Below are 10,290 nucleotides of genomic sequence, written 5' to 3'. Positions count from 1 at the left end.
CTTAGTATATACATGTATTAATTATAGACTTTCCTTCGGTGCATTTTTATGACTTGTAAATTCGGGTGGAAGTTTACCTAATACATGTACCGCTCTGTACATAATTACATAGTACACGCAGCAGGCCCAGTATACTATGGAATCAGCCTCACTGTTGCAAACTTGATAAGTCATCTGATTATGGGGTAAAAGTACGTAGGGCGTCAGAGTTTTTACGGTGAATCGAGCATACCTAAGCTAGTAGCCAGCCAGAACCACCCGGAGGGGTCTAGAAGGCTAGGCCGGTCCCTGATCTACATAGGTAGTGTATTGTATTGTACAATACCTATTAATACAGGTATGTATAGGTAGGTATTTATGGTAACAGGTATCTAAGGTACATACGTGTAACACATCCGACTCGGCAGCAGTTCGGTCTATCGAGAGCTGCTTCATGTCTTACACGGAGGGCCACCTGTTATAGAATGGCACTCGCAGCAATTGTATTATACTCGGCGTGTAGTGTAAGGCTAAGACCTGCTTTAATAGGAGGATAATCGGCAGCAGGGCAGACCGGCCAGACCGGGTACATCATCGTGGTCACGCCCTCCATACTCGTCCCCCGCTTCGTGGGCTATGAGGTGTAGGCATTATGTAAACTTGTAAAGCCGGTGTAGACGCCTCGAGGTAGTTAGCATGGCCAAGACAACCACGATAATTCACAGCCAACTAATGAAAATGACAATCTTTATAAAGATAATTAAGATCAGTTCCTTTCTCATTTCGGAAAGACAAGGCATTTTTAAAATTCTAATATAAATATCTATCTTCAAACAATTCCTCAGAAAGTGCAGTGTCTTAAACATCTTTTACGGGTACCTACCTAGGTATCGTGAGAATCCACTGGCTAACAGGTAAGTACCTCATAGATAAGTTGTAACAATTCTTACCTATGACGGCATGAGCAGCCATATATTTCCCCACGGGTCTTGGCTTTTCACTTACAGGTACCTACCTAACCTTACATTGTACGTTAGATACTTTCTTACATAAGATAGACGCATCACAACTCTACCTCTACGTCAGGTACCTACCTCATCTCTTCTAAAGTAATCCAATCTAACCTTAAGACGAATAGCCCAAACTTTCTCGTCTTCCAGAGTTCCCGAAGGGGACCTAAAGCCTAACCGAGAGTACGGAACGTCCAATCTCGGAATTGAGTTTTCACTATGTATTGTACCAGAGGTACATGTAGTTGATCCATTGATCCAATTTACTTGATCCTTGATACTTGACTACTTGGATACGCGATTAATCCATATGTGCAATTTTGAAACTCTTTTTTCTTTTTCTTTTTCTCTTGAAGATTCTAGATTTGTCGGATCAGCAGTCCAATATGAACTCATCGATCGGTTAATGGTGATTATTTAGTAGTGGGGGCTTTTACGTGGGGGGCTCGAACTGCTATGTACATACGAAGTAGCAGTGTAAAAATTAACACCTTCATGACGCTTTGGATAGTTTAGATTACCCTTTAGAATAATAATTAACTATTAGTTCTAGGATTATGGCAGCAGTTCAACGCCACTTTACTACTACGGTTCTGCTATGATCTCTTGAGTACGATACTTGCATAACATAATACCTGCATAGTGGCTACCAATGAGACGTGGCCAAGGACATATCATGATAGACAGTACAGGAATACAGGAGGAATAGGTAACAAGATAACACGAAGGCTGCATACATACGTTGAGTAGATACTTACCTTAGGTTGGGAGGAAAGTAGCTATAGCTCTAGAATTAGACGGACATCAAGCAGCACAGAGGGACAACAAGGAACTTCAAAGACATATCCGATTCAAAAACACCAGCACCAGACTGGGGTATCTCTTTCCATTCTGGATGCAGTAACGAGTCCGGGAAAACAAGAACATTCCGCAGCCGTCTTGCTTGCATCGTATTCCGTTGCGCCGTTTCCTCTTAAGATCAAAAGTCAATGCAAACCCTCCCTTTTTGACCCCATCTGCGTTAAAAAAGAACAAGACCCAAAAGCTCTTAACCCTCTCCACATGACACAACTCCTTTTCTTTTTTTCTTTTTTTGTTACCGAGGTTCCCCTGAAGTTCGTCGATCACGTCGATCATGTTGATAGGAATATTTCCTCGTCAACCGTTCCTATACAAGCTAGGGGTAGTAGGTAGTAGTGCGGCACCCTAGCTTTCGGGATAGTTAACTTTGTCCACATCGTGACCCGATCATACGATCATCTGTGCAACACCAGCACCGCCTAGTGTCTTGCTTCCGACGAAGGCCTGGCCCTTGATACCAGCAAAGGCGTAGCAAAGAGCTGTGAATGTCAGGACGACGGCAGCGGCGACCAAAGACGTTGCGGCAACGGCAAGGCTGACCCATTGGATGACGGCCATGACGCCGTAAGTACCGGCGCGCATGTAGTTAGTCGAAACCTTGCGGATAGCAGCATCGAACGAAGCCGAGGTAGGGCAGATTCGGAGTAGGAGGGGCACTTCAATGAAGAGAATGATGAAGCAGAAAACACTAATGATAACCAGTCAGCTTCTTGGTCGTCCCCCTATGTAGCCGTTTGGAAAAGTTAGGGGACTTACAGAGCGAAAATCGCAAAAATAATGATGAGAGGATGGAATAATAAGGAGAAGAAGTTCGAGATACCGAGCGCGAAGCATAGAATCATAGACAGGATTCCGAGCCTATCCGAAGAGAAATAAGTTAGTCACCAGTTAACCAGCATCCCACAGGTAAAATCGAATGCGAGGCATAGGAACCCGGATTTTTCAACAAGTCGAATAGATCGAACGATAAAGGTAGGCGTAGAGAGGTAGGTATGAGTATCGTATTTTAAAGGGGGGGATGTCGCATGAGCCCGAACTTCGCAATATCGCACAGAGCGTCCCAGAAGGAAAATGAATGGTAGTTATCATTTTGAGGCTTACCATTGTCCGTAGATACCTTTTCACACTGTTGTTAGCTTCTAATTAATCTAATCAGGGATAGATGACTTACTGAAGTTTCTCGTCGCAAACTCGTCCTTGAGAGACATCTTGAAGATTTATAGTCGTCGGTGGACTAACTGTACTGATAATATCAAGGGCAAAAGGTTGAGAGCTTCAAGTGGAATCGCAGGCTGACGACGACTGGATAAATCGGAATTGATGGGGGTCTCGTTTGCGATTCGATGGTAAAGGGTCTGCCTTGTCTTGTAGAAAAAAAAACAATGAACAACGGGATAGCCGACTACGCTCTTGATCGTTTTACTCGTAATAAATGTTTCGTGATAGAGGCCGTGATCATAAAAAATTGTATATGGGAGTTATGTTAGAATCACAGACGAAATGATGGACAACACAGTTGTTGATGTTTAAATGTTTTTGAGAGGTTGAACTTTTTGAAGGTGGCTGACTGTGTCTTGATTGTGTTTTGTCTGCATCTGTCTACGAAGTACGAAGTACGAAGCACGTCTGCATCGTATTGTACAGATGTACAAATTCACATAGGAACCAATTAGGAGCTGAGGTGGACCCTAATGTACAGGACCTACCCTTGGCTTCCGGGCTTTCTAACCGCTAACCGATAGTCTACCAGAACTGACGTGGGCCCGTCGCACCAGCCACACCGGCAACGTCAGCCGGTTCGAACCAATCATTAATCATTTTAATCGCCTACCTTGCCCACCTCGGCAACCGCAGCGACTTCTATCTTAGGTACCTAAGTAGCTAGTAGTTAATCGTATAGGTAATAGGTTATACTTACAGGTATTTATCTTCATTACTTATCAGAATAAGGGGTCTTGATTGATTTGTTGACATACTTCAACCGGCCAAGAACACCAGTTGCCGATCGGAAAAGGATACAAACCGTACAAGTAATATTCAATTCCGAGTAAACTCCTCGTGTGAGAATCACTTATATTAAATGATTACACTATATACGCTGTAAATATAAATCTGTGTTTATTTGATTGAATATCTCGGTTGAAAACAGTCTTTACTGTTACGATGGTCTCTTAATAGTTATTCGATCTTCGTTTCATTTTCTTATACGTTAGGTACCTCTAGGGAGGTAGGTGATGACGGCATGTACTGAAGTTATCCCACAACTGTAAGTGCCTACCTAAAGTAAAGAAACAAAGAAACAAAGAAAGAGAAAACCCATACATACCTCCTATTATTTACCTCGAGAAGCAAGTCTTGGTTAGGCTTTTTAGGAAGATTGGCTTATACAACTCCCAAGTAGCTCCCATGTTGTTATTACGCATACTTTTTAAGCTTACTATGACTACATCAATTATACTATGCTGACTTGTAGAGCATAATATAATGCCTCTTATAATTCCTTTATAGCCGGTAAACTACCTCCGTAAAGTGTAACCATGTCTATAAATGTCGATATCAACTCGGAGGTAATGTACATTAGTAGGTACAGTACCTCTTACATACCTTAGGGATGTACTTATTCCATTACAAGCACATATGCTCCAATGGGGTATCATTCAGGGGTTCTCGTTCGGCAAGGGGTAATAACAAAAGTTTCCTCCAGCTTCACCAACCCGATTGCGGGGGACCCTTGTCGATGTCACGTTATGATGGAAAGACGAAAATCGATACCTGCACCAGATACTTATCAAATTTATTTCGCCGCGTGGAATCTCATAGTCGGATCTTTTAAGAGTAACGAAGAAGACTTAGTTAGGCGACCCCTTATTCTTTCTTGTGCTGTTAAGGGGTTGCGCTGCGATAATCGATCTAAAGCCCCAGGTGTCACCTACCTCTTAAGGTATACTTTAAAAGAAAGACGATTTCAAGATACAGTTTAGGCAGAGCAGCATCTTAGGGACTTTGACAGACTTTTAAAAAAAGTCCATAGCGTTGCTCGTAGGTTTAGTCGTTAATTCGCCCCTTACTCGCCACAAAGATACCGTACATGCTAGCTAACAAGAAGTTTATAGATGACTATCTCTTCATCATAAGAAGATACCACCATGCCTTAAAGAATTGGAACGAAACTCACTGGAATTAAATGCTATCTAGATTCAACTCATATTCGTAAATGAGAAAAGGAGGGAGAAAGAATGGCAGCATTCAGCGAAACCGCCTCAGAATGGTGGCCCTTCTCAGCCAGCACAACGGCCGTCGTCGCCGGCATCACCATCTTCTTCCTCGCGCACCACATCTCGTCGCGGAAGCTCGACCCGCGCGAACCGCCCGTCCTCGCGCCCGCCGTTCCCCTAATCGGCCACCTCCTGGGCATGGCGCTCCTGGGCGGGCGGTACGTCAAGAACCTCGGTATCCGCCACCAGCGGCGGCTTTCCGTGTTTACCCTGCCGGTGCCCGGGTCCCGCATCTACGTCGTCACGGACCCGGCCCTCGCCGCCGCCGTCCAGCGCGCGTCCAGGGCCTTGTCCTTCAACCCGATCGTGCCCGAGCTCACCCAGCGCGTGCTCGGCCTCGACCACGCTACCGTCCAGATCACGCGCAGGAACGTCGATCCTCGGCCGGGCGAGGAGCGCGGCTTCCTGCCCGACATCCAGGACATGGTTTCCGCCTGGCTGGGTCCGGGGGAGTACTTGAGCACGCTGAGCTTGGACGCCGCTGCGGAGATGAAGAACGAGATCGCGGCGTACGCCTCCTCTGTTGCTGCCACTACCTCGAGCCGTGGCGCCGCTACTACGGGCTTACTTTCCTGGGTGCGCCACCTCGTCACCGTATCGACAGCCAAGTACCTCTACGGGCCTCAGAACCCCATCGCGCTAGACCCGGCGCTAGAAGCTTCCTTCTGGGACTTCGACCACGGCCTCGGCTCGCTGCTGATCAACGTGTTCCCGTCGATCACCGCGCGCCGCGCCCACGCGGGGCGGGAGAAGCTCGCGGCGGCGCTGCTCGCGTATCTCGAGGCCGGGCGGCACGCGACGTCCGGGTCCGGGATCGTCCGGAGGCGCGTGGAGATCGCGCTCGAGCACGGCTGGGCCATGCCGGCCGTTGCGCGGGAGGAGCTCTCGTTTCTGTTCGCGGGGATCGTCAACGCGACCACTTCCACGTTCTGGATCCTGCTGCACTTATACGCCGACCCGGGTTTGCTCGCCACCGTACGCCGGGAAATCGAGTCCGTCCTCTCGTCCCGCAGCGACGAGAACGAGCCGGCAGCAAGCTCCGCGACGCCGAAGCCGAAGCCGCTGCTGTTACGCATCGCCGACCTCCGGGACAAGTGTCCGGTCCTCGTGGCCGTGTACCGGGAGTGTCTGCGCCTAGGATCGGACACGTACTCGACGCGGGTCGTCAAGGAAGACCACCTTCTCGCGAACCGGTACTTCCTGAAGAAGAACGCAATCGTGCAGATCGCGGGCGGCGTGATCCACGCGGACCCGCGGATCTGGGGCGCGGACGTCTCCTCCTTCAACCCGCAGCGGTTCCTCGACAAGACGAACAGCCGGTCCGACGCCGAGGCGCTGAGCCCCGACAACGACGGCGGCGCCAAACCCCGGCCGAAGCAGCAGCAGCTGCAGCTGCAGCAGGGCAACGCGTTCCATCCGGCGGCGTTCAGGGCCTTCGGCGGGGGGAAGACGCTGTGTCCTGGTCGCCACTTCGCTATGAATGAGATATTGGTGTTTGTCGCGCTGGTCGTGCTGCAGTTTGATATGAAGCCCGCTCGGGGTGATAAGATCGATGTGCCGCCGAAGAATGACGGGGTTTTACCTGTGCATATCCTGGAGCCGGTACGCCCTGTTGAGGTTGTGATTTCGAAGCGAGAAGATGGATTTGCGCGGGATGGATTGGACGTTGAGTTTGCTATGTGATGTTGGGGACAATTTAGCCCTTCGCACAAGGGAATATTGTTTCTTTTGATGTTTATAAGATACCTATGGTCATGAATGTATATGAATTACGCGGGGAATCATTCTATTGGGAGCAGGGGCACATTGGCAACGAGTTAATACGAAGGAAATGTCTATAACCGACCTATGTATCATCTACCCATAGGAGTCGTTTCTATGTATGTACCTATGTATGTACATCATGATCCTCGTTATCCCAAGCGGGAGAAAAGAACCCCGTTTCTATAATCTATGATTGTTTCCATTTCACTATATCAGGCGCAACGCTGCAACCACTCATCCAGACGATGCCGCTTCCGCCAGATGGCGCGCTCTGGGTGTCCGCGGTCGCGTTCGGTCAGATCCCTGAAGAACTGGCGGTACATCGGGGGTACGCGTTGCGACTGCGAGACATCGTCCACCGCGTACCCGGAGCCGGTCTCGATGAAAGCCACGCTGTCGACTTGTCGCACGTATGCCAGGTCCTTCGCGGGTCCGAAGTTGGGCCGTGTTGTTGGCCGCGTGCTGCTCTTGGGTGTGATTTCCACTAGCATCCCCGAGAGTCCGGCGAATAGTGTTGGCGAGTCGTCTGAAGGTGACGCGAGCGTATAGATGGGGGATGTATCGCTGGCCGAGGCCGGGAGCCACATGTTGAAATTCGGCCTGTAGAAATCGTGTCTTGACAGTTCGTGCCAGCGGCAACGTTTGCCGGCCATGTAGTCACATGCAACGCGATCGTCTGAGTAAGACGGCTCGGGTACAATAGTTGGAGGTCGAGGTGCGGGATACGGCTCATCGTTACCGCAGGGGAGGGCTTCAGTGTGATAGTAGCCTTTTGGCCAGCGGTAGTCGAATACCTTCAGCACAGGGGAATAAGCGCTGCCGGCAACGAAACGCTCGAGACCTCGCGAGAGTAGCGCGTTGATGGGAGTTGAGAGGTCGAAATTGTCTTGGAATATTTGGTCTGCCGCAGATGGTGTGCGGAGGTCTTGGAGACGAATCGTACCATCGTCCCACGAGCTGAGCACTCCGTTTCCGCCGCCGTGAGCGAGGGAGTTTGTACCTATGGGTAAGAGTGCCCTGACTGTTCTGAGTTTATAATCGCGTACAGAATCATGACTATTGCTTGCCTTGGCCGCATAAGATACGTCAACCCCAGTTGGCGTATATTTCAAGTACTGCAGTGGATTATAGCCCTTGTTGAGGCCTACCGCTAGAGTGTCTCCATTGACAAACTTGATGGATCGGATGTACTCGAAAGCTCCTGATTGTGCATTGTCCTTTAACGCCAGAGAATCGTCAGCCCATACGTGGGGTGTGGCACCTGTTTCCAAGCTGTCCTCGCTATTAGTGCTATGAACGGCTTGCCCGTCATGATTAAGAGAGTAAGTTAAGATACCCAGTTTGGTTGCTGCTGCGAGAGTGCCCTGCTTGTAGTTGACGTCGAGGGACTGGATTTCTGTCTGACGGATGGCTTCATTATCAGGTCCCGAAGCTGGTCCACGAGAAGGCCGGAAATTCAGAACCGCGTTACCAAAATTTGAGGCACCCATCGACAACAAGTGGAGGTGGCCACTGGCTCTTCCCACCAGGACTTGAGATTCGTCTTCTTGGCCATAATTGTATTTGCTATCCTTCAGGATAGATACGCAAGTGACGTCGTCTTTTCCGGAACGATAACCAGCTGTAGCGCCTCTACTACTCAACCACTCATCATTGGAAGCTTTAGACCCGCGGGTATGACGCAGCAAACCGAAGATATCCTCGCCAGCGCCCCAGAATACGAGATCATGAGCATCATTTCCTTGTCTTTGGTGGTGAGCATCAACTATGATATTGCTGGGGATAGATTGAGAGGGACTAAAGTGGCTGAAGGCGCGTCCACGATGCTTAACCACGGGCTTCAGAGCACTGACGGCAAAGGCACGCCTGTCCCAATCTCTCGACTGGGAAGTTAAGGAGAAGGCACGTTCACTCCATTCCTCAGTGGAAGACACTTGGGATAACTTGAAAGTGCTGAAGCGTGATGTAACGAATATACGCCAGCCACTCTCGGTAATAAGGTGATGCAAGCCTTTGCAAGAAGCAGCCAAATTAGCAACACTCTTTGCCGTATCCAAGTAGGTGAGTACGATGTAGAGGATATCGGCAGGCAAAGTTGTGAGAATTGGTAGCTCGTCGGAAATACTAAGAGATTCCATGAGAATCGAAGTCCATGTAGTTATAGTTTATAAACGGTTATAGAATGTTATAGAATTGAAAGTTATAAAGTGTTATGTTATGTTTAAGTTGAGCACCAGGTCTGGTGTATAAGTTATAAGTGGAATATATCGAATAATACGTGGGTACCTAAGGTTAGGTAGGTAGTTAGGTGTTTATTCGTGTTAGTTATCGATAAAAAGCTTGTGAGATGTGATTAAGTCCGTTGGTTATCATATCGAGTATGACGTAGCTTTGTGGCAACTCTCGTTTATACGAGATATACAAATATACAGATGAAATAAGAAACAACTGTGAGTGATGCAGAGGATGTAGAGACTAGGTAAATAAATAGTACTTTCGAGATGTTTATTTTAAGAAAGGTTTAGGCAATAAATGAGTCAGACTTCTCGACTTATCAGTAAAAAAGCCAACCTTCTATTATAACAGCCAATCATTTATACCTGTCGTCATCTTCTATCCCTGTAATCCCGTTAGATACAATTAAAATCGGATAAATTCAAAATATTGCTTTACGCACTGCCGATGCAACGGGCGAGGATCGGCTTCCACTGCGTCGGTCTTCGTAAGTTAGAAATTCAAACCCACGATCTAGACCTGTAATAAGATAATATTGTACATATGTTGAATTTTGAATTATATACCTACCTAGGTACCTATATACTACACTCTCCATTTTGGATGCTTGGTAATTATTATAAAAAAAATACTGTTATGCTACATTTGCCCATTAAATACAACTCGCCTAGGTATGATAGGGGGCTGCTGCATCTAATATGTCCGACTCCTATCTATCAGCTACACTCACAGCTACACTCACACTCGCAGCTATTTTAATCTACAAATATATCATATATCCTACCGTCTTCTCGCCTCTCTCCAGAATCCCAACTCCTCACTGGTCGTGTTCCATCTCGCCGGCATGGATCCTATGGACCCGGTTCAACAGCCGCGAAAACCGCACTCTGCACGCCGCCCACCAGCAATATGGCCCAATCGTGCGCCTCGGCCCCAATGAGCTGAGCGTCAACAGCGTCGATGCCGTCAAGACTATTTACCAAGGCGGCTTTGACAAGCACGAGTGGTACTCGCTCTTCGACAACTACGGGTACGCTACCTACCTACCTACCTACCTAGCTCTATCAAAGCTGGGGGGGGGGGGGGGGGGGGGGGGGGGGGGGGGGGGGGGGGGGGGGGGGGGGGGGGGGGGGGGGGGGGGGGGGGGGGGGGGGGGGGGGGGGGGA

General features: G+C 48.6%; 4 protein-coding genes across 4 annotated transcripts in view; 2 read left to right on the top strand and 2 right to left on the bottom strand.

Moving 5' to 3' along the window:
* Window positions 1-1,599: 1,599 nt before the first annotated feature.
* F4812DRAFT_411394 (Golgi apparatus membrane protein TVP18) lies at window positions 1,600-3,483 on the bottom strand. The gene is made up of 4 exons (XM_047932616.1): window positions 3,022-3,483; window positions 2,952-2,967; window positions 2,607-2,708; window positions 1,600-2,538 (listed from the first exon to the last, which is right to left on the bottom strand). Exons 1-4 carry the CDS (start codon window positions 3,056-3,058, stop codon window positions 2,238-2,240), a joined length of 456 nt encoding a protein of 151 aa, XP_047795372.1. The 5' UTR covers window positions 3,059-3,483; the 3' UTR covers window positions 1,600-2,237.
* Window positions 3,484-4,963: 1,480 nt separating this feature from the next.
* Window positions 4,964-6,954, top strand: F4812DRAFT_37328 (cytochrome P450). Its single transcript, XM_047931954.1, has one exon. It carries the CDS (start codon window positions 5,087-5,089, stop codon window positions 6,806-6,808), a length of 1,722 nt encoding a protein of 573 aa, XP_047795371.1. The 5' UTR covers window positions 4,964-5,086; the 3' UTR covers window positions 6,809-6,954.
* A 1-nt stretch (window position 6,955) lies between these two features.
* F4812DRAFT_37337 (uncharacterized protein) lies at window positions 6,956-9,432 on the bottom strand. The gene has a single exon (XM_047931956.1). It carries the CDS (start codon window positions 9,025-9,027, stop codon window positions 7,102-7,104), a length of 1,926 nt encoding a protein of 641 aa, XP_047795370.1. The 5' UTR covers window positions 9,028-9,432; the 3' UTR covers window positions 6,956-7,101.
* A 204-nt stretch (window positions 9,433-9,636) lies between these two features.
* The window catches only part of F4812DRAFT_411390 (cytochrome P450), a 2,627-nt gene continuing 1,973 nt past the window's right edge, over window positions 9,637-10,290 (top strand). The window contains exon 1 of the mRNA XM_047932615.1: window positions 9,637-10,154. Coding sequence (XP_047795369.1) covers window positions 9,823-10,154 — 332 coding nt within the window. The 5' untranslated portion in view covers window positions 9,637-9,822. The remainder of the gene's footprint in view (window positions 10,155-10,290) is intronic.

Source organism: Daldinia caldariorum (genome assembly GCF_022478825.1).
Source record: "Daldinia caldariorum strain CBS 122874 unplaced genomic scaffold F4812scaffold_1, whole genome shotgun sequence".
In the NCBI taxonomy this organism is placed as follows: domain Eukaryota; kingdom Fungi; phylum Ascomycota; class Sordariomycetes; order Xylariales; family Hypoxylaceae; genus Daldinia; species Daldinia caldariorum.
This window is presented reverse-complemented; position numbering and strand designations above follow the sequence as displayed.

What these genes read in the sequence shown, in the direction of transcription:
- F4812DRAFT_411394 (XM_047932616.1), bottom strand. Translation starts at nt 3,058, where the DNA reads ATGTCTCTCAAGGACGAGTTTGCGACGAGAAACTTCA. An exon ending in ATTTTTGCGATTTTCGCTCT is followed by an intron (nt 2,539 to 2,606) that starts GTAAGTCCCCTA and finishes GGTTATCATTAG; the next exon opens with TGTTTTCTGCTTCATCATTC.
- F4812DRAFT_37328 (XM_047931954.1), top strand. Translation starts at nt 5,087, where the DNA reads ATGGCAGCATTCAGCGAAACCGCCTCAGAATGGTGGCCCTTCTCAGCC.
- F4812DRAFT_37337 (XM_047931956.1), bottom strand. Translation starts at nt 9,027, where the DNA reads ATGGAATCTCTTAGTATTTCCGACGAGCTACCAATTCTCACAACTTTG.